Raw genomic sequence first — 23,840 nt, forward strand, 5'->3', positions numbered from 1 at the left:
AGAGAATTTACAATGTATCCTGGACGTGATGGGGAGATATGCGAGGTTGTCGGGCATAGCGGTCAACCCCCAGAAATCGTACATTTTCCCGTTGGGCTGCTATAGGGGTGTTCCCACGGAGCGGCTGCCGGTGCTCCAGGTGCCCTGGTCAGTCAATACATTCCGTTACCTGGGAATAGATATCTACCACACGGTGGAGGAAGAACACAAGTGCAACACGGAGATGGCTGTTGAGAAGATACGCGCATGTATGAGCTTTTGGCAGAAGTTGCCCCTAGCGATGATGGGGCGTGGGGCGATGATTAAGATGGTAGTTCTGCCTAGGCTGCTACATTACTTTAGCAACATCCCATACATGATCCCCAAGGGCTTTTTCACTAAAATAAATGGGGTTTGCAGAGAGTTTCTGTGGCATGGTACTCGTAACAGAGTAGCGCTCTGGAAGTTACAGAACTTTCATGAAAAGGGGGGAGTCAAACTCCCAAACTTTGAGGCGTATTACATAGCGAGCCAACTACAGTTTGTGTCTAAATGGCTGTCCGATGAAGAGACCCCAGAACTCAGACTATTCGGGCAAGATTGTGCCCCATTATTCCTAAAGGAGGTCATTTGGTTGCCCGAGGCTGTCACGAGAAGGTACCCGACGATGGTGAAGCTGGGGTGGAAGGTGTGGAGACGGGCATGTACAATGATGGGCGACCCACTTCCGTGTTCTCCGCAAATTCCACTGGTTGCCCTGGCGGGGGTGGATGGACAGCTGAGGGGTATTATTAGGACCTACTGGGAATCGGTGGGGTTGGTGACATTGGGCGATGTGTGGCAGGAGGGTGCCATTAAGGGGTTTGTAGAACTTAGCGAGGAGACTGGATTGCACGAAGGCCAATATGTTACATACCACAGATTGGGGAAGAAAATTCGGGAACTGTGGCCTGAGAATACCATGGCAGATGATTCGGAGGTTACGATGGCAGGGATATACGATACAACGGAAGGGGGACATGAAATTTCTAGGCTGTATGAGATGGTGATGTCGAAAGTTGGGAAGGAACTGACAAGCCTACGATTGGAATGGGAGAGCGAGGTGGGGATCGAAATGGGAGATGGGACGTGGGAACGGGCCTTGGGGTACCACAGGAAAGTGTCTCGAAATGCCAGACTGCAGCAAATACAACTGTACGTCACGCACAGAGCGTACATGACCCCTCTGAGGATATCCAAATTTCGGAATGCAGGCAGACAGGCGTGCCCCAAATGCGACAAAGAAAATGCGGACATGACGCATATGTTTTGGGCGTGCCCAGTGATGGAGGGGTTCTGGAGGGAGGTGGCGCGCAAGCTGAGAGAGAGAGGGGTCACGCTTGCCATAGACACCGCCTGGGCATGCCTTCTGGGTGGGTTTCCCAGACCTCGGCAGCAGAAACATGTAAGCAAACTGAAAGACTTAGCGTATGTGCTGGCCAAACGACGAATAGCCATGGGCTGGAAAAAATGTAGCAAGCCACGGGTTGAGGTGTGGTGGAATGACCTACAGAAATGGGCGGAGGCTGAGACAGCGGTGTGGCAGGAGGCGAGTTGTATGTCCTGGGAGGAGGAATTGGGCTCTTTGATGGCATGGAAGACATTGATATCCCGCATATTCGGGACAGGGGTTTCGGGAGATCCAGATGATGACGATGCTCGCTCATGTGCAACAGAAGCGGAACAAGACATGGAAAATGGCTCGCGGGGGGAGGGATCAGGGGAGTAGTGCGCACTAATGGTTAAATGTTTATTGGAATATTGTTCATTGCACTGCTGTTTGGTTTGTATTGTTGTTTGAGTTGAAAAATCAATAAAAATCTATTAAAATAAGTCTTTTCCAAGAGTGCGAAACGAAGTTGGTCGGAAGAAAAGTTACTTAAAAGAATAGACAAGGACAAGCCCTCGGATTGGTGAAAGAGTTAAAACACTTTCACAGCGGACGGACGGAATGAACAACTGGGTTTGAACAGTACCTTTAGAGCAGAAAAAAGCTGTAGCTGAGGCAGAAGTTCCTGGCAGATCCTGCAGGCTCACGGTTCCTGAAGCGACTGGCGGACTGACACAAAGAAGGAAGACTGGAGGGTCCTGCACTACCCAGGGAAGAAACCAGCAGCAGAGCAAAGCGACGAATAAAAGGTGCGCTCCTTAAAACCCAAACAGGGTCCGGTTCTCCTGGCTATCTGGTTCACTGCAGCTGTGCACAGCAAATTCGACCAGGGGAGGGAGGCCTTGCTTGCTGTTTGGCGAACTGGTTGGTCCCACCAGCTCAAGGGAAGAAGATTCCTTGCAGATCTTCTCTGTCGTCGAAGTTTGGAGATTCGGACCTGCAGTAGGGCTTCACCGGGAGGTTCGGTCGTGGTAGTGGTCCTCTTCCTTTGGCTTCTCTCGATCCAGTGGCGACTCGGCCTTCCAAGTCCCAGAGACCTGCTTTTTATGCATTTTTCCCCCATTCACACAGCCTGGCTGTCAATCACACATCAGGGTGGCTGTCCTGGTGGGACAGTCACCACAGCCAATCATACAGAGTGCGACATGGGTCTCCAAGGAGACCCTGTGAAGGGAGTCTCAAACCCCTCCATCACATCCTGTCCCCCTCAGACATTCAGGCGCCTAAGGAGGGCTTCTGTGCAGAAGCCCGCCAAAGGACGGCGAACAAAGGAACCAAACCTAGTTTGGCGCGCAGAGTAAAACACGAGAAAGACCTTTACAAAAAGAAATGGCGAAGAAACCCAGCCGGAACCAAATAAAAGTAAATGGGGTCGAGCGGATTTAAGTTCGAGGCTACTAACTAAAAGAACAGTACCAAGGCTATTTTCATAGACCGCGGTAGGAAAAATATTGTAGATACCACTGCCACCAGCCAAATCTTAAAGAAAGGGGAATGAAATTATGTTCCATGAGAAACAGACAAAAAGGGATAACTATTAACCCTTTCCAGTGCTCTATGGAAGATAGTTTGTACTGGGTCTGTGAATTTAAAAAGACTAATAAAGTCAATGGCAACTTTACATGTTCTGGGAGACAGTAGTCGGTCCAGGAAAATGGAGTTTAAAGTGAGAAGTCTGAAAAAGACAACCTTGTGTCACTGCACTAAAGGTTCTGTGTGACACAGTAAAAAGATGTTGCCTATGGAGTAGGTGAGACACCACAGTCCATGAACACAAAAATGTAAAACACTCAGCAGAACACATGTAAGAGTGGGAAAAAAGGCTCACACGCTTACCAGGTGAAAAAAATTCATCCTAGAAATCCAGCAAAGCTGTTGAGAGACTCAATAGGTAAGGGAAATTAGCCATTCTGGAGAATTCTACCTAAACAAATCTAATGCCCTCTGTGGTTTAACCGAGGAAGCTCCCATCTTTCTCCCTAGCCTCCAGTAGGACCATCCATGTGAATGGGTGCACCCGGGTCTCCCTCCCACTCAGATGTCTCTCCACCTCCCTGCACCTTGTCGTGTTCTGTCTTATCCTCCGTCTTGCCATTTGAGAGTTAATTCCAAGGGTTGTGTGTGTTGCTCATTCGTTTTCATCTGGATATGAGTTGAAGAGCCAGGTTTTTAGGAGTTATCTGAATTTTAGATGGTCCTTCAAGTTTCGTATTTCTCTCGGGAGGGAGTTCCACATTTTATTGGCTAGGCAAGAGAATGCTGATCCATCACGTTTTTTCCTTGTGTATGGTTTAGGTTCCAGGCGGATGTCAGTGCTGGATCCGAGTGTTCTGGCTGCCTGGTAAATGGTGATTTTCTTTTGTAAAAATTCTGCTCCTTGGCCGTGGATTGCTCTGTGTGTTATGCACATTCGTTTGACTGGCAGCCAACGTAGAATCTTTAGCGTAAGAGTGATGTGGTCCCTTTGTGAGAGTTTGAGGAGAAGTCTGGCCGCTGTGTTCTGTATGTACTGCACTTTCTTCAGTAGGTAATCCGGCATTCTGAGCTATAGGCCGTTGGCGTAGTCTATCCTGGAGATGATGAGGGACCATATTTTGTGCGTGAAGGAGAGGAATGGTAGAATCGTTTTGCCCATGTGCATACAATCATGATTTCTGTCTTGCCTGGGTTGATTTTGAGGCTGTTTGTGTTCATCCATTCGTAGAGTTCTTTGAGACAGTTTACTAGTGTTGTATTTGCCTCTTGTACATCTTTGATTTTGTAGATGATTTGGGTGTCATCAGCGTAGTTGTAGCAGGTGAGCCAGTGCCTTTTGAGGAAGTTTATAAGTGGAGTCATGGAGATGTTCAAGAGGAGTGGGGACAGGGAGGATCCTTGTGGTACTCCACAGGTGGTGTCCCACGGCGTGGATTTTAATGGTTTTATCCAAGTTGTTTCTGTTCTTTCAGATGGGAAAGATTTAATCCAGAACAGCACTGTGTCCGTGTTCCCCATTTCTTCCAGCCTCTTGATGAGGATGTTGTGGCTGACTGTGCCGAACGATGCAGAGAGGTCAAGCAGTATCAGTACTGAGTTTGTGTTGCAGTCTGCGTTGGTCTTTAGGTTATCCCAGAAAGAGAGAAGTGCTGTCTCTATCCCTATCATGGGTCTGAAGCACACATGTGCCTGGTCCAATAGTTGGTGGTTTTCTACACGTTCCTGCGTTTGTTCGTAGACATAGGCATCTAGCAGTTTTGCCGGATAGGGGATGTTTGATATCGGTCTGTAGTTAGAGGGGTCCTCCATATCGCCCGCAGTATCCTTGAGGATTGGTTTGATGTATGCAGATATGAAAGCCTGCGGTAATCTCACTGTTGAGAGCGATTGGTTGAAGAGGTTCCTGTGGCATTCCAATGGCGAGCCCTTTGCTCTCAAACTGCGCACACACATAAAATAGCAAGTATAATGCAGATTAATTAAGTGATTTTAATCAGAGCCGTTGCACCCTGACACGTGTTTCGAGCTTCCAGCTCTTCTACTGAGGCTGCTTGTACAAAATTATAAGACGTATTTGTAAAGCAAAAACATATATCGAGCGTGGTTCAATAATAAAACAGACAAGAACCCAGACCCAGGGCAAGTACGGCAGTTAGGGTATACCAAACAGAAGTAAAAGTTATGATAATAAACAAATACACCGAATGCACATTTCAATTCAACCCAGTTCAGACAAGAGAAATAAAATTAACATAAGATGCGCAATTCGGTGTGAGAAAACATAACACATTAGAGAAACAGGGCGGGGGGGAGAAAAGAAACAAAATGATTAAGTAAAAGAAGGGGGGATGCTCATGGTGATCAGCCAGATATACATGTGTAGAGCCACAGACTAGTATAATTTTACCTTAATCTTGGCTTGTATAAAGTCTAGGTACTGGAGAAAAGGCAAAAGTAAAATGGTTGTGCTAGGAGATAAGTTGGAAATAATTGAATGCAGTAATACAAAGTCTGTAATTTTACTGCACAAGAGAAAAAATTGGACTCCACTTACCAGGGGTTGAGACTAAATATTTAGGTTAATTAGACGTGGGCTCCCTAAAAAACAGAGAAGGGATGCCTATGTTAAAAAGAAACTGGCTGGCTAAATTAACACATAAAAGTCATATGAAATTATAAATTGACATACCATTACTTTGCAGTTGCACGAAAAACGTATCTGTAAATGATTGTATTGCTGTAGCACGGGCAATGTTCCAGGAGTAGAATTGCGTGAAGGAAACAAAAAAAACAACAAGGGGTCAATTAACCAGTTAAGTGGACTATCTCTGCGATCATCCGATGTAGCAAGGAATGATCGAAAAAGTGCTGCTCGCAGGTAGGGTTCGTGTGCAAATTGTCAGCATTGACTCACCAGCACGTTCACTGCTATACGAGGGACTGGAGCCAAACGACGACCCTCAGTGTCCTGGGTTAACTTGGATCAGGGAGGGAAGAAACAGCGAAAACGCCCGTGCACGGGCAAATCACAGCAAAATTAAGTGGAAAAACGTGCGCCATGATAGACTAGTCTAGGTAACATGAATAATTATACAGGACGGCGAACAGAATGCAATGGCAAGGAAACCTGTATTCTGATAAAAATGACCGATCCATGGAATTAAAAATCGTTTGAGTTGCTCACAGTAGGCAATAGTGTAATAAAGGTACACGTATACCAAAATTAAAAGGCGCATGGTAGGTACAAGTGCGCGGAGTGTGTGTGCGTGCTAGTCAAAGTCATGCGAGGGGCGCCTAGACTCAGTTGAAAAAAGAATAACAGTCAACCAGAATGCAAAGACGGAGAGACATGCATTCTGAGAGAAGAAACTAATCTAGTGAAATTTAAATTAAAAAAAGGGGCTGCGCACAGATGGCAGTAGTGTATTAGAGATACACATGTGCCTATATTAAATTGCGCATAGTAGGTGTCGCGCGTGCTAGCAAAGACCGTAAATGAGGCGGACGTCTGAGGTAAATTAAATTGGATATTATATAAAGAAAGAAAATGAGACTGATAGAGCTTGCAAGAGCATAGCCAATTAATTGGGTAATGACCCGAAAGAAGTTAGGTGTAAAAATTACTTGCTAAGCAAGAGAGCAAGAGCTCATGATAGGTGTTAGAGAACCGCATGTAAACATCGGCTGATCACCACTCACATCAATATAAATGAACAATACCTGTCGGACATAACATGTGAAAGAACCCTAAAATGCACATGTAAAATGACTTTTGAACAACATACAATTACAAAAAGACAGATCGTTCATGGTCTGTGTTCAGGCCACACTCTACAGTCCGATATTGGCAAATCAAACGGGCTTCTAATTGCCTGAGTTTCAGTATCTGGTTGCCCCCACGTTGTGGGAGGGACACCTTCATGATCCCATTATTGTCCATTTGGTGGACTGTTTGCCAGTGCAAGGCTAAGGGGTATTTAGAATCAGATTGAGCAATTGAATACAAATGTTCCCTGATGCGAATTTTCAACGGGCGTATGGTACTACCAATATAGTAAAGGCCACAAACACATTTAATACAGTAAATGCAAAACCATTTTACTTTTGCCTTTTCTCCAGAACCTAGACTTTATACAAGCCAAGATTAAGGTAAAATTATACTAGTCTGTGGCTCTACACATGTATCTCTGGCTGATCACCATGAGCATCCCCCCTTCTTTTACTTAATAATTTTGTTTCTTTTCTCCCCCCCCCCGTCTCTCTAATGTGTTATGTTTTCTCACACAGAATTGCGCATCTTATGTTAATTTTATCTCTCTTGTCTGAACTGGGTTGAATTGAAATGTGCATTCAGTGTATTTGTTTATTATCATAACTTTTACTTCTGTTTGGTATACCCTAACTGCCTTACTTGCCCTGGGTCTGGGTTCTTGTCTGTTTTATTATTGAACCACGCTCGATATATGTTTTTGCTTTACAAATACGTCTTATAATTTTGTACAAGCAGCCTCAGTAGAAGAGCTGGAAGCTCTAAACACGTGTCAGGCTGCAACGGCACTGATTAAAATCACTTAATTAATCTGCATTATGCTTGCTATTTTATGTGTGTGCGTAGTTTGAGAGCAAACCCATTCTTCTCTTAATTCCTGTTTCCAGTGGGTAATTGGCAGGTTCCCACTCTTGCTCTCAGCCGCAGCCCTTCCACAGCCACACAAGTGGCCATCAATGCGCTGTACCCTGCCGGCCCTTCTCTGCCAATTTTCCCTTTTAACCCGTTAGGTCTTAGTGGCACAGCAGCTGATCCGGCACAACTATTCTTACAACCTATATGGCTGTAACAGCAGAATACATCCTAACTAGAAATGATGATATTAAGGCTTTATTTGCCCCGAGGGGCTCGACATTGAATCCTTTCAAAAGGATGACATCTGAAGTGGAGGACTTACGCTCGAAATGTATTAAGCTTGAACGCCTTAGCATCAGAGAGATCAATACATTTTGGGAGAAGACTACTCTTACCCATTATTTACATGAAAATAAAATACCAAGAGGTTTACGCATATTCATTCTACCTGATTTTGAAGACCCCTTAGATAATGACCTTGCCATGGACTGGGAAAGTAACTTAACTACCAGTTCAAACAATATGCTCAAGCTACTCATTGAACACGCCAAAAGAGAACATGATACAATTGTTGTTCAGATCGATAGTTTCAAAGAAGAAATTGCTCTTTTTGATGCACCTAGCACTACTATTGATAAGAATTACAAAACTTTATACACCCGCCTACGTAAGCATCAGGGTGAAGTCAAACTACGCAAGTCACGGAAGTTTTCACGAGATGACAGAGATTACCGTGATAATAGGGTATATACCTATCAACCCAAATATGATCAAGTGTCTCGCTCTCGTACGAGCAGTCTAGCTTCATCCCCTGCAAGCTCCGAAGTCGATAGCGACAGTGACAAACCAATTTCTGTAATTAATTCCGAAGTAGTTACAGCTGCTTCCGAGTCTAATCCCTCTGATGACATTGAGTCCATAGAAGGGGAACAAATACCCATTATTCAGCCTACGCCTTTTTTAGAACAAATACGCAGGTACAAGAAAGGAAACCGTCAAGCCGCACTAGCAGCGGCCAAAAAGGTTCGATTTCAATTACCCCCATCCAGCAATATTACAGCCCCAGACCCAAGCCTCGGGACACAAGGGGTGGCCAACCTACCAGGTGCAAACGCCCCAATCGCCCAACGCAGAGTCACTCGGGCATCATACCAACAGACTCTCAGGAATCAAATCAGATAGATTTAATTCATAACCTGAGTAGCTATTCGCTCTCCTCCGACGAACGTGCAGTCCTCAACCGAGGGCTCTCTTTTGCTCCAACTGGTTTCAACGAATATGTCCAAATTCAGATCGATCTATTTAAATTTGTTTGCAAATTAAAATTAAAAAAATTCTTTGCGACACAAGTTAAGCATTACAAAAGTAAGCCCCAAGAACCACAACCATCTGACATCACAATACAAACTATGCTGAGTAGCCATGTATTAATGTCTTTCGATGAATGTGGACTAGACCGCAATATGAATATAATGGATCTGATGCATGACCTTAACATCCAACAACAAAGTTTGAAAATAAAAGAATTATCAAATAAATCTAAGTTTACTCCTGTTTTCCGCAAAGATAATTTGATTGATACTTATCACCAAGTTGTAATCAATGATATTCACAAATTACAAGACTCTTCCAAACATAAGAACACAAGATTTAACCTTTCCAGTAAAGAACAACAAGCATTACACAATTTGGCCTCAATTGATACGATCATCATAAAGGAGGCAGAGAAGGGAGGCAATGTTGTTATTCTGGACAAAGCAGACTACATTACAATGGGTCTTGCCCATCTTAACTCCCCTGGATGCTACGAAGTTTTACCGGGCAACCCCACGACTTCACTCCGTGCAACAATTAAATCAGTAGTTGACAAATGGCATACAGCAGGTCTGATAAATGATGTTGAAAGACAATTCTTAATTGTTGACGGGCCAACAATGCCAACTGCCTATTTTCTGCCAATAATCCACAAACCGTTTGTCAGAATACCAGAAGGGAGACCTATCCTGAGTGGAGGGGGTGGTATTCTGGAGCCCACCTCCCTGTACATCAATGAATACATCTCACCTTTAGTCAACAACATACCTACTTTTATCCGTGACACAATGCATATTCTCCAGATACTTGATCGACTACCTATGTTACCCAATCTTGTCTTGGTTACACTTGATGTAAAAGCCCTTTATACATCCATCAACCACCAGCAAGCAATTAGTAGTATTGACTTTATCTTTCGTGCCCATTCAGCTTTGTTTTTCGAACATATTGAAATGATCAAAGACTTACTAACTGTTGCTCTTTCCAACAATGTATTTCTTTTTAATAACACCTACTATAGACAACTTATTGGAGTTGCAATGGGGGCAAGTTATGCCCCTGCTTTAGCTAACATTTTTATGCATAACTATGAACAACATGTTGTTTTTTCTAACCAACTATTCACACCACATATTCATATGTGGAAACGTTACATTGATGATGTGCTTTTGGTTTGGAATGGTTCCATTGAGTATTTGCATGAATTTGTTGCTTACCTTAATTCCAACAACTGGGGCATTCAATTCACACACACGCATAGCTTCACATGCGTACATTTTTTAGACCTTACTATCAGTATCTCAGACAATCAGTTTGTAACTAAAACTTTTAGAAAATCCACATCCGTGAATGTAGTTCTGCATGCCACTAGTTGCCATAGGAAAACTGTAGTTTCCAACATACCCAAGGGCGAATTCATTCGGGCACGTCGGAACTGTCTGCTGACGAATGACTTTGACCAGGAATGTTAATTGATGCGCCAAAGGTTTTTAGCCAGAGGGTATGATTTACCTTCAGTGGCAAAAGCAGAACATGATGTACGTGACATGAAGAGATGCGATCTACTCACACCGAAAGTACGGAATGAGAATGTTCACTCACAGAAACTTAAATTTATTACCAGATTTAACTCAGATAGTTCAGTGCTTTACAATATAATCAAACGACATTGGCACATCCTACAACTCGATCGTGATATTACCCCCTGGGTGGACAATTTACCAAGTTTTATTTATACCAAGGCAAACAACCTTAAGAATGTACTTTCTCCCTCATTTATGTCAATCCCACCCAAGCAACATACTTGGTTACACCAACCTCCACGTCCTGGTTTTCACAAATGTGGGGGTTGCTCTATGTGTTCCCATGCACTTGAGACCACCTCTATTGACTTCGGACATTTAGGTACACACAAGATTGTGTCTTTTATTAATTGCAATTCAAAGTTTTGCATTTACTGTATTAAATGTGTTTGTGGCCTTTACTACATTGGTAGTACCATACGCCCGTTGAAAATTCGCATCAGGGAACATTTGTATTCAATTGCTCAATCTGATTCCAAATACCCCTTAGCCTTGCACTGGCAAACAGTCCACAAATGGACAACAAGGCAATGATTCAATTTTCTGGGATCATGAAGGTGTCCCTCCCACAACGTGGGGGCAACCAGATACTGAGACTCAGGCAATTAGAAGCCCGTTTGATTTGCCAATATCGGACTGTAGAGTTTCGCCTGAACACAGACCATGAACTATCTGTCTTTTTGTAATTGTATGTTGTTCAAAAGTCATTTTACATGTGCATTTTAGGGTTCTTTCACATGTTATGTCCAACAGGTATTGTTCATTTATATTGATGTGAGTGGTGATCAGCCGATGTTTACATGCGGTTCTCTAAGACCTATTATGAGCTCTTGCTCTCTTGCTTAGCAAGTAATTTTTACACCTAACTTCTTTCGGGTCATTACCCAATTAATTGGCTATGCTCTTACAAGCTCTATCAGTCTAATTTTCTTACTTTATATAATATCCAATTTAATTTACCTCAGGCGTCCACCTCATTTACGGTCTTTGCTAGCATGCGCGACACCTACTATGCGCAATTTAATATAGGCACATGTGTATCTCTAATACACTATTGCCATCTGTGCGCAGCCCCTTTTTTTAATTTAAATTTCACTAGATTAGTTTCTTCTCTCAGAATGCATGTCTCTCCGCCTTTGCATTCTGGTTGACTGTTATTCTTTTTTCAACTGAGTCTAGGCGCCCCTCGCATGACTTTGACTAGCACGCACACACTCCGCGCACTCCTACCTACCATGCGCCTTTTAATTTTGGTATACGTGTACCTTTAATACACTATTGCCTACTGTGAGCAACTCAAACGAGTTTTAATTCCATGGATCGGTCATTTTTATCAGAATACAGGTTTCCTTGCCATTGCATTCTGTTCGCCGTCCTGTATAATCATTCATGTTACCTAGACTAGTCTATCATGGCGCACGTTTTTCCACTTAATTTTGCTGTGATTTGCCCGTGCACGGGCGTTTTCGCTGTTTCTTCCCTCCCTGATCCAAGTTAACCCAGGACACTGAGGGTCGTCGTTTGGCTCCAGTCCCTCGTATAGCAGTGAACGCGCTGGTGAGTCAATGCTGACAATTTGCACACGAACCCTACCTGCGAGCAGCACTTTTTCGATCATTCCTTGCTACATCGGATGATCGCAGAGATAGCCCACTTAACTGGTTAATTGACCCCTTGTTGTTTTTTTTGTTTCCTTCACGCAATTCTACTCCTGGAACATTGCCCGTGCTACAGCAATACAATCATTTACAGATACGTTTTTCGTGCAACTGCAAAGTAATGGTATGTCAATTTATAATTTCATATGACTTTTATGTGTTAATTTAGCCAGTTTCTTTTTAACATAGGCATCCCTTCTCTGTTTTTTAGGGAGCCCACGTCTAATTAACCTAAACATTTAGTCTCAACCACTGGTAAGTGGGGTCCAATTTTTTCTCTTGTGCAGTAAAATTACAGACTTTGTATTACTGCATTCAATTATTTCCAACTTATCTCCTAGCACAACCATTTTACTTTTGCCTTTTCTCCAGTACCTAGACTTTATACAAGCCAAGATTAAGGTAAAATTATACTAGTCTGTGGCTCTACACATGTATCTCTGGCTAATCACCATGAGCATCCCCCCCTTCTTTTACTTAATAATTTTGTTTCTTTTCTCCCCACCCCCCGTTTCTCTAATGTGTTATGTTTTCTCCCACCGAATTGCGCATCTTATGTTAATTTTATCTCTCTTGTCTGAACTGGGTTGAATTGAAATGTGCATTCGGTGTATTTGTTTATTATCATAACTTTTACTTCTGTTTGGTATACCCTAACTGCCTTACTTGCCCTGGGTCTGGGTTCTTGTCTGTTTTATTATTGAACCACGCTCGATATATGTTTTTGCTTTACAAATACGTCTTATAATTTTGTACAAGCAGCCTCAGTAGAAGAGCTGGAAGCTCGAAACACGTGTCAGGCTGCAACGGCACTGATTAAAATCACTTAATTAATCTGCATTATGCTTGCTATTTTATGTGTGTGCACAGTTTGAGAGCAAACCCATTCTTCTCTTAATTCTTGTTTCCAGTGGGTAATTGGCAGGTTCCCACTCTTGCTTTCAGCCGCAGCCCTTCCACAGCCACACAAGTGGCCATCCATGCGCTGTACCCTGCCGGCCCTTCTCTGCTAATTTTCCCTTGTTGCTATGTTTCACCAGCTTGACGAATATCTCTCCTGATATTTGGGTGAAGCTTGGCAGCGTGATATGCGATTCCAGGGTAGCTGGGGCATGGTGCACGATCCGGTTGATTGGTCTGCATTGTATGATCTGGTGTATGTCACTAATTTTATTTTAAAAGTGGTCTGCAAGGCCGTCGCATAGTTTTTGTGAAGGTACTGGAGGGTTGTTGCATCCAGGTGGGTTTCTCATCTCATTTTATGTTGAATAGATTTTTCTGGCCGTTGGTGGCTTTTCTGATTCAGTTGTTGTAGTATTTCTTTTTGGCTTTCAGAATTTCCTTTTCGTATGCTCGGATTTGTTTTTGATAGTTTATTCTTTTTTGCCTGGTCGTGGTTTTTCCTCCAGTCTAGCTCAAGTTCCTGGTTTGTTTTTTTCATTGTACTGAGGTGGGGAGTAAACCATCTTGCCACTGCTTTCCTTTGTGATGGGATAAGGGTGTTTTTCCTGGGAGATCCAGATTTCTGGATTAAGTCTGCTTTTCTGTCTACATCTGTTCCGTCGAGGGTTGCGGTTGATGGTTTTGAGGATTACAGTTCTTGTAAATTACTAATTTTGATGGTATTCCAGTTTCTTTCTCAGATCGGGGAGCTTTTTGGGCTGTTTGTTGCTTTGGCTGGTAGTTGGATCACGAATGGTATGATGAGGTGGTCGCGCCATAGTATTTGTATTGGTGGAGCAGTTGAGATCATTTTATTGTTGGCGAAGATTGCATTGACAATGTGTCTTGCTGTGTGTGTCGCTCCTTTAACCATCAGTTGTAGTTTAATTGTTTCGATCTGCTCGATTAGTGATTTTTGTGAGTTTGTGTTCTCTTCAAACCATATGTTGTAGTCCCTGAGGACTATCAGGTGATCGTGCTTGATGACCAGCTTCGTTATTGCTTCTATGAAGGTGTCTACGAAGGTTGCGTGATAGGTTGGTGGTCTATAGAGCAATATGAATGTGAGGTCAGTTTTTGAGTTCGCGGTCAGGTGAAGGGCGAGGGATTCGCAGTTTCTGATGTTCAACGGCTCATCCGTTTTTATTTTCAGGTAATCTTTGTAGGCTATTGCGAGTCCTCCTCTTTTTCCTTTTCTGTTTACATGTGTGCATTTGAAGTTGTCATCTAACCAGGTTTCTGTGACGAATAAGATGTCTATTCCACCATCATTGAGTAGATCGTAGCTCTCACTAGCATGTTTGTACATTGATCTTGCGTTGATTAGATGGCAGTGTATTTTTTTTTTAATGCTTTGTTTTGTTCTTGGTTTCGTTTTATGGTGGTCTTGTAGGTGGGTGTCGTGCTCTCAGGATGTGAGGTGTTTTCAGTGGGGACTGTTTTGTCATTGAGTAGATCTGCTAGGTTTTGTATTGAGTACCTAACTTCTTCTCTTTCCTCTCTTGTGTCTCGTTTCAGTTGTTCTTGTTCCCCTAGAGTTTTGGTGATATATGGAATGAGGGCATTGTTTTCCTTCTTGTTCCTTCCGGATGTTTCTGGGCTCTTCCTGTGTGGTCCTGCTATCTTGCTGGAGCATCTAGCATAGTTGACGGTTGTGAATTGTTCTGGTGGGAGGCCCGTCGCAAAGTATGGTGTTAGGTATACAGATGTTTCCCTTCTTGTTCCGTTGTCTGTGTTCATTTGCGTGGAGCCATGGTGTGGTTCCATTTGATTTACTCTTTCTCCTAGTTTTCTCTCACATCATCCTGTTGTGTGTCGTGGCATATTTTGGTCCTTTGGAGTCTATGAGTTTAATGAGTTTGTGTTATTGTGTTTCGGTATCAGGGTCCCTTGCTGGCCAGCAACACTTTCCTGAGTTTCGTTTGGGTTTTAGTTCTAGTTGTTCTTCGGTTTCTTTGTATTTTTTAGTGCCCAGTGGTTATGGACGAGGGGGAATGGTCAAGGGGGTCTTACAGTCTATCAGCTAGAAGATTGGTGGTGACGGGATTTGAGGCAGAGGAGTAAGGTGCTTCCTGTGTACGTGCCTTAGGTGTCCTTTTCCTTTGGGATAACTGGCCCTAGCTATCCCTAGTTTCTGAATATTGTATGGGTGGTGGAGCACCTAGGGTTGCGGTCCCTTACTATGCAGAGACTTAGTACTGCTCTTTTATCACTCGGTTCACAGCTGTGATGCTAGAGTGCTGTTCTGGCTGGACCCAGTAGAGGCGTGTGGGCACCTACAGCTGGGGGCACAGTGCTGGAATGGGCAGTGGGGGTGTCTAGGTTTCTGGATAGAGGTAAGAGCGCCTAAACTCCAAACACAACAACAAATGCAAAACACCCATATTCGAGCCCCCCCTCTGAATATAGGGAAGGCCACAATTTCAAAGCTGAACAGCAAATGCAAAACACCCTGATTTGAGTTTCCTGGATAGAAGGAAATAAGCCTACATTTCAAAACATAGCAGCAAATGCAAAACACCTAGATTTGAGCTTGCCGGATAGAGGAAAAAAGCCAAAATTTCAAAATACAGCAGTAGATGCAAAACCACCTACATTCGTGTTTCCTGGATAGAGGATGAACAAATCCTAAATTGAGACGCAGAAGCAGAAACCACTTAGATTCAAGTTTCCTGGACAGAGGGAAAAAAGCCAACATTTCAAAAACACAGCAGCAAATGCAAGACACCTAGAGTTAAGGATCCTGGACATAGGGAAAAGAGCCTACGTTTCGACATAAAAGCAAATGCAAGACACCTAGATCCGAGATTCCTGGATAGAGGGCTAACTGCCAGATATGGCTAACTAAGACAACTGGCCCAGATGCCAGATATGGCTAACACACTTGGCCTTGATGCCAGATATGTCTGGCTAACACAGTTGGCCTCAGTGGCAGATATAGCTAACACAGTTGTCCTAAATGCCAGATATAGCAGACATACAACTGTGGGCTATGTGCAGCAGATTACAAGCTTTTTGGTAATAGGAGCAATAAGAGTGGTGTGACAGTTTAATAGGGAGCAGCAATGGCTGTTGCCCCTGCCCACACTTTTCTTACCTTGCCAGTCGCTGCTGGTTGACGGCTGCGCTGCAGGCTCCTCTGGCGAACACGATCTGGTGCTGCTTCTGTAGGAGGTGCCGTTTGCCTCGGGCCCTTAGATATTTCACTTATGAGGGCACCTGGGCCCAATCAAGGGGGCAGGCGGGGAGGCAGCATGGTGAGAGGGATTCACGAAGTGGGCTTGGAGGCTGTTACAACACTGCAAAATGGTGCAATAAATGCCCAACAATGTTTTACATCAAGCAATTATACAATTAGGCCACAATTTCAGATTAAGGAGCACACACCTTCTCACAATGCCGTCAGCAGCAAGGAAGACTGCGCTGCTCGTTCAGCCGGTCGGTACACCCACTTGCACTTCAGGGCACACAGCCCAATCAGGTGTATGTGTATGTTGAAATTAGGACTAGCCCTACCCAGGGGTGGACTGGAAACCAAAAGAGGCCATGAAAATAATGTTCAAAGTGGCACAAAATTACCCATTTTGAGCATGTCCAGCCTCTTTCCTATAAGAAAAAGTGGAAATAAAGTAGGTAGCCACACAAAAGAGGCAGTTGGGGTGAGGCCTACCGGGAAATCTCAGAATTTTCTATAGGTCAGTCCACCACTGGCCTTAACATTTTGTTTCTGCTTTATCGTACAGAATCATGCTTTGTGGATATTGCATTAAATAAAGGTAACTGTCAAAATACTTTCCTTGTTTCCATTTTCCCTTCCTCTATCTTGACAGTTATTAATTACTGGGACTGTGTCCCAATGTGAGTAAAGGATTACTGCTTAGTTCCAAAGGGATATGCGCATTACAAATCCCTAATCTAATCTAATCTAATCTTAATTGATTGCCTCTTTTTAGCTTTTGTTCCATGAAGAATAAAATCTCAATTAAAAAATAATTAACTCTGTCCATTTAACTGTATGACCCATTGACATGGAGGCACAAATTAGGACTAAGTGAATGAATAAAGAAATATCGATTTGTGTTCTCTCTAAAACAACAATATGTGCCCCAGTTATCTTACCGTATCTGTCAGCCATGCTGTCAAAGAACATCCAATCCTCCTTTTCTGGTCCATACTTTACAAAGGAGACGTAATGACTAGTCTCTATGCAGAGCACAGCGAAAAGTTCCATTTTCTCACGGGGAATCCGTGAAGCATGGGGGTGGTTTGTGCTCTCATCAAAGGCTGTAGGGTTTTTGAATATCCTGGGTTTGTGACCCTTGCGTTTGTAGTGAGTGTGAGCCTAAAAACCAAAAATAAGTAAATATTAACACAGAATGCATGCACAAACAATAGCTCAACAGGTCTTGTAAATCATGTGGACCCTCATTCCCTGCACTCCCTGCTTTACACTGGCACTTATCCAACCTGGCCTCCCCATAGCACTCGCCTAATCCAGGGCCCAACTGCCTATCCCAGCACTTGCATGCTGTCTACTCTTCCCTTACCATCTTAGCATTAACGCATTCTGCTTTGACCGGCACTCCCCAACCCCCTCCCCACTCCTGTGCACTTCTTGTTACTGCACTTGCACGATCCGAATGGCACCAGGCCAAGTAGGACCGGTTTTGGTATTCTTATCCCTGTCCCCTTTTTGTCTTGTGGTGCCTTGAAACACCATTTGCTGTATAGGTGCATTAGAAATACCCAATAAATAAATTGCTGACAATATGTGACTTCACTGGTCTGCAAACGTAAAATAAAAACCCAAGTGATTCACAATAGTGTTTTACTCTTCGAGTACATGGGTTACCGAATGGCAACACCATAAGCACCATCTATTGGGATAGAGTCAGGGCTTGTCCTGGTCAGGCGGAACAGAGAGGCCTAACAGACTGAGGTAGGCACTGAAGAATTTGGGAGAGTGGGGAGCAGTCCCTGACCACCCTTAGTGTGCTGTGCTTGCCCATGTGGGTACCACTGTCAATCTCACGCTATCTACCAGCCTCTATTCTGGGGAGAGGTTTCTTTTAACATTTTCAGAAATGCGAGATACACAATCCAGAATTGAAAAAAGAGACGCTACATACGAGGCTCCCATTCACAGCAACTTCCAATTTAGCGACATGAATTGCAGCATCCCAAAGCAGAAGGAAAGTGAGATGACTGCCGAACGCCAATTTGACAGGACTGCTGTGGTTGCACGAACAACGGCAAAGCAAAAGGGAGGGCCTAACAGGGTTTTTAAACTTGTGTACTATTATAGGCCGGCCCCATGGAAAAATAGACTAGATTGGCATGAGCAGTCAGGTGAAGCAGGGAGCCAATGGGAAGGGGGAGGAACTACAGAAACAAAAGGACACAAGTATAATAAAGCGTGCAGGCAGTTGACAGCGTTAAAGGTGTTCAGGTGAGGTCAGGTGGTGGTGAACTGAGGAGGAAGGTGGAAGGTGGAGCGTGTAAGATGACAGTATGGGAGGGGCGTGGCTTGGAGCGCCAGCGATGTGGTCGCTCCGCTGAAGCCGCCTGTGGATCGCCCGTTGCTGCAGCAAAATTCATGCAGTTCCCTTGGCTGAAATGACTCGCCGAGATTAGCAATAAGGAGGGGAACCGCCAGAGCACAAGCGGTCCGAAGATGAAGAACTTGCAAGGAAGCTCTACGCCAGAATTTGTCGTCTGAAACATAACGCCCTGCTCCCCTCGGAAGAAGCAAGATGGCGGCCGCACCTACGAGCTCAGACGCAGCCAGGAAATGGAGGCAGATCTTACGCTGACCCAGGACTCGAAACAGAGGAGAGCCTGAGTACAGCCTGCAGCCCGAAGCCAAATGCACAATGCAACCCAGATCTAACATAACGGTGAGGGGGCCAGCGGAGCTCTAGCCGGCGGGAGCAACCCCGGCGCCCAAGCGTGGCGCGCGGCAGCGGAGCCCGAGGCGAGCCAGCACTCCATAAGCATCTTGGAGCTGGCGGGGCGAGTGCCGCCTTCCCCAGCGCTGCAGGGCACCGAAAAACAAAGACTCTGGACACAGACAACCCAGGCCTCCCCCACCAGCCTACTCCGCCGGAAGACGCCAGGACCCCGCTTCAGCAGGCGGTAACCTCAGCTGCAGACCCAGACCTGTGGACTGGGAGCACCCTAAGACCATGCGCCCCACATAAGATCCACCTGGCTGTATAACGAAATCGCCGGTCTAAGCCAACGACCTCGCCGCGACCTGCCTCCCGTGGGTTTCCTGGGGCGCCCCGGCCCACATCCCTGCCCAACCTCATTGCTTGCAGAACCTCCGCCGCAGCCGCCATGACGAAACAAACGAAGGCCGGCAAAAACTCAGACATAGCTACTATGTTCTCGACGACAGAAAAGGGTAAGAAACAGGACCCTCCCAATCTTACCCCGCAAACACCCCGTGGAGGAGAAGAAGCCCTTGCTACCAAGGGAGACCTGGTGGCTTTTATGGCAGACATCAAGTCTGAATTCCGCTTATGCCTAGCAGAACTCTCCACCAAAGTGGAACAGACAGATCAGAGGGTGACTGAGGCAGAGCAGAGGCTGGGCAAGGTCGAAGATCGCTCACTGAAACATACGACCGCACTAAAGGAGGTGCAGCGCTCAATCAGAGCCCTACAAGATAAATACGAGATCCTAGAGTATAAACAAGAGGACCTCGAAAACAGGGCCCGTCGGAACAACCCCCGGATCCGAGGAATTCCCTCCTCTGTACCCGACAAAAACCTGGCGGAATACGTCGGAGACTTCTTTCGGTCCTTGCTCCCAGATCTCGATGAAGCACACCTCGTATTAGACCGCACCCATAGACTGCGCCCACGCCAGGGAACAGACTCGGATCTCCCCCCAGATGTCATCACCAGGGTCCATTTCTTCTCTACTAAGGAGGTCATCTCGGCGATCAGCCGTACCGGGGACAAACTCTCTTTCCAGGGCTCTCCGCTCCAAATTTATCAAGATCTCTCAATGCTCACCCTACAGAAAAGAAGGGCGCTCCGAACCCTGGCACTCTTTCTCCAAGACCAAAAGGTGCGTTACCGATGGCCATTTCCAACGGCCTTGCAGTTCTCATTCAAAGGCGTGATGTGACGTATCAGTCATCTGGAAGATGCGAATAAAATCATGCACCCAACCTCACCTAGAGAATCCGCCTCACCAAACTCAGAGCCAACTGGAGACCCAGACCCGGCTCCCCCCCGAAGCCAAGGCGGCCATCATGGTCAAAGGTGCAGCGGAACAACCGGAAGAGATAACTGAAGATATAGGCGCTCACCACACCTTTCTCACCAACCGCTTGATCCTGCCCCGCAAGGAACCGTCATCTTCGGGGTAAGAAACATGCGCCATTAACTGCGGCGGCGGGCAATATCCACGGCTCATGCCCGTTCCAAGAGACGTTCCAACTCTGAGTCCTTGGAAATTCACAGTACTGTATTGCTTGTTGGCCCCGTTGGCCAAGGGTGAGGCCACTCACACAATGTCGGCCTAACCGCTGGTTAAAGTTACGGCCCCCCGTTGGGGGCTCGTGTTAAAATCTCAAGTGCAGGTTGACCACTTATCTCTCACAAGCGATGGCGGTTGACCCGGGCGCCACCGACCCTTCCCCCCAATCCAGTCAATGGGGGGGAATATGGCCCCAGACCACCAAAACCTAAGACTCCTATCCCTCAATGTCAATGGGCTGAACTCTCCCGCCAAATGGAAGAATATCCTGCAAAAACTCCAAGATGAGGAGGCCGCAGTGGCCATGCTGCAGGAGACCCACCTGCTACGAGCAGACTTTGGGCGTCTCCGCTCCCGGATGTATCCACTCCAATTCTTCGCCTCGGGAGAGTCTAAAAAAGGAGGCACTGCAATCCTCTTCAGGAGAGACCTACACCCTCAAATCCTGGACACTAAAACATGCCCAGTAGGTCGGTTCATAGCAGTCAAATGCCTCATCCTTGGTGACTTATATACCTTTGTCTCTGTATATGCGCCTAACTCTGGCCAATCAAACTTTTACGACTCCTTGAACACGTCCCTTTCACGCTTCATAGAAGGCCAGGTGATAATAGGAGGGGACTTTAACGGAGTACCAGACCCGATAAGAGATAAGTCGCACCCTCCGACCCCGAACGACTTCACCCAGGCTCTGAGCCTCCTACACCTATTCAGATCCCTGGAAGTAGTGGACTCATGGCGGGTCCTACACCCCACTGAAATAGACTATTCTTTTCACTCCTACGTCCACCAAACCTTTTCACGGATCAACCTCGTCCTGGCGTCCATACAAACTCTCGCCTTCGTCAAAGAAGTGTCTATTGGTTCAAGAATTCTATCTGACCACGCTCCAGTGATCATGGAGATCCGGGCCCAGAACCCCACCCCTAACGCTCCCCGTAAATGGTCATTATATGACCCGATCCTCAATGACATGTCGGTGAGAGACAGAATCGCGAAGGCGATCAAGAATTTTCTTGAAGAAAACCCAGCTTCTGATACCTCCCCAGCGAATAACTGGGACGCCATGAAGGCCTATCATCGAAACAGGCGGCAGACCAGGATAACCTTGGAGGAAGAACTGAAAGCGGCAGAGGAGATCCACAAAGAAAAAGGCTGGTCCCCCAAAACGCAGCGAGCCCTAAGTATGGCCAGAAAGAAGCTGGAGGCCCACTACGCGGAACAGACCGCACAATTAATGGCCCAGGCCAAACAATCCTACTATGCAAAGAATAATAAGGCAAACAAATTCTTGGTAGCCAAACTGGCCAAAATAAAACAAACTAACACCATCTCCAGCCTGCGCGACCCCCAAGGAGCTGTCCAATATTCAGAATCTAATAAACAGCAACTGGCGATAGCCCACTTAACGCAGGTCATGACGGCTACTCCATGAGACCGGCTCAAACAGAAGGAATACCTGCAGAGCGCAGCACTGCCCCAACTCTCCACCTCGGCAAGGGAATCTCTGGAGGCACTGATCACAGAAGAAGAGGTTGAGGAAGCCATCAAATCGCTCAAGACATGGGCCCCAGGCCCAGATGGATTCTCGACAAGGTACTACAAATTATTTAAGCACCAGCTAACCCCCCCCTTAGTAACTCTCTTCAACTCCTTCAGAGATTCTGGCTCAGTAACCCCCTCGATGCAGGAATCAACCACTGTTCTTCTACCCAAGCCAGGGAAAGACCCGAGAGACCTAGCCTCCTACAGACCAATAGCACTATTGAACATAGATGCAAACCTATATTCCTACCGGAGATAATCCAGCCAGACCAAGCAGGCTTCATCCTAAATCGGTCGGCAGGGGACAATATCCAGAGAACTCTAAACTTGGTAGACATCGCAACCCGAAAATCCCAAAAACTAGTATTGATGGCACTAGATGCCACCAAGGCATTTGACAAGGTGGACTGGCCATTCATGAAACGCACCCTGGAGGCCTTTGGCTTTGGAACAGCTTTTCAGACAATGATCCTGGCCAACTACAAAGGACCCAAAACATTTCTGAGGACCAACGGATCCATCTCAGCCCCGATCTCGCTGTCCTGTGGTACGAGTCAGGGCTGCCCATTATCACCTCTGCTTTTTGCATTTACCATGGAGCCCTTTGCCCAGAAAATAAGACAAAACACCCAGATCACAGGCCTGCAGGTCGGCCCCTCCCAACACAAAATCGCCTTATATGCTGACGATGTCCTGTTAACGATCTCAGAACCCTGCTCCTCCCTGAAGCATGCCCTGGCAGAAATAAGCAGCTACGGTGAGGTATCCGGCTTTTCAGTTAACTTCGCTAAATCAACAGCCTTGAGCATTGGCCTCGCCCCGGAGGAGTAGGAGACACTGACCAAGATGAGCCCGATCAAGTGGGAAAACAGAGCCATCCCCTACTTGGGGGTCAACATCCCGGCGGACCCAAAAGAAACGTACCAGACCAACTTTCCCCGGCTATTTAAAGAACTGGAGGGAGACCTAAGATGTTGGACGACCCAGGAGATCTCCTTAATGGGGCGAATAACAGCCTGCAAAATGAACCTTCTCCTGAGGTTTCTCTATGCCTGCTCCTCCCTCCCAGTGGCAATCCCCGCACCAGCCCTTCGAGACCTGCAGAAGAAAATGGTGAAGTTCATATGGAGGGGTAAAAAACCTAGAATTCCTTACAAAACTCTACTGGGGGCCTCCAAAATGGGAGGGCTCGGAGTCCCGGACTTACAGGCCTACAGAGGGGAGGCCCAATTGGCACACATTCACGCATGGCAAACACTCACAAACCGCCCTAGATGGGTAGAACTGGAACAGTCACGGCTGCCCCTACCCCTGCGATTCCTGCCACACATCCCGGCCCCCATCAGGACACATTGGGGAGACCTCCTGCGGGCAACCAAACACACCCTGAGTGTCTGGGACTGGGCACTAAAACGGAAGGGCGTCCCAGGAAGCCTGAACCCGCAATCGCTGATTTTCCACAATCCAGCTTTCTCACCCAGATCAAACCCGCGCAATTTTCAACGCTGGATAAAGGGAGGCCTTGAGACCCTAGAGCAGATGTACGAGGGGAACGCGCCATGCACGTTCGAACGATGCAAGGAGAAGTTCCAACTTCAGGAAAAGGACAGATTTACCTACATACAGCTGCGCCACTGGTGCTCACAGCCCCAAATCCTACAAGCAGCAACGCGTGCCCCGACTTCATTGGAACTATCGCTCAAGGACCCCCCATCTCGAGGTAGGATATCTACCTTTTACAGATGCTTTTTGGGCGATTTCCTGGTTGAGAGAACCCGCTGCATGGCCCAGTGGGAGGC

At 46.0% G+C, this 23,840-nt stretch overlaps 1 protein-coding gene across 3 annotated transcripts in view; it reads right to left on the reverse strand.

Annotated features, from left to right (window-relative positions):
• The window catches only part of LOC138497986 (ubiquitin carboxyl-terminal hydrolase CYLD-like), a 1,189,455-nt gene that overhangs the window by 32,723 nt on the left and 1,132,892 nt on the right, over nucleotides 1–23,840 (reverse strand). For 2 of the 3 annotated variants that reach the window (XM_069621757.1, XM_069621758.1), the window contains exon 14: nucleotides 17,125–17,347. In XM_069621757.1, the coding sequence (XP_069477858.1) occupies nucleotides 17,125–17,347 (223 nt within the window). Of the gene's footprint in view, nucleotides 1–17,124; nucleotides 17,348–23,840 lie in introns of those variants that run through there. The other variant, XM_069621759.1, reaches the window with a different exon arrangement.

The sequence above is a fragment of the Ambystoma mexicanum genome, chromosome 5q (genome assembly GCF_040938575.1).
Source record: "Ambystoma mexicanum isolate Mex_15411 chromosome 5q, UKY_AmexF1_1, whole genome shotgun sequence".
Classification (NCBI taxonomy): domain Eukaryota; kingdom Metazoa; phylum Chordata; class Amphibia; order Caudata; family Ambystomatidae; genus Ambystoma; species Ambystoma mexicanum.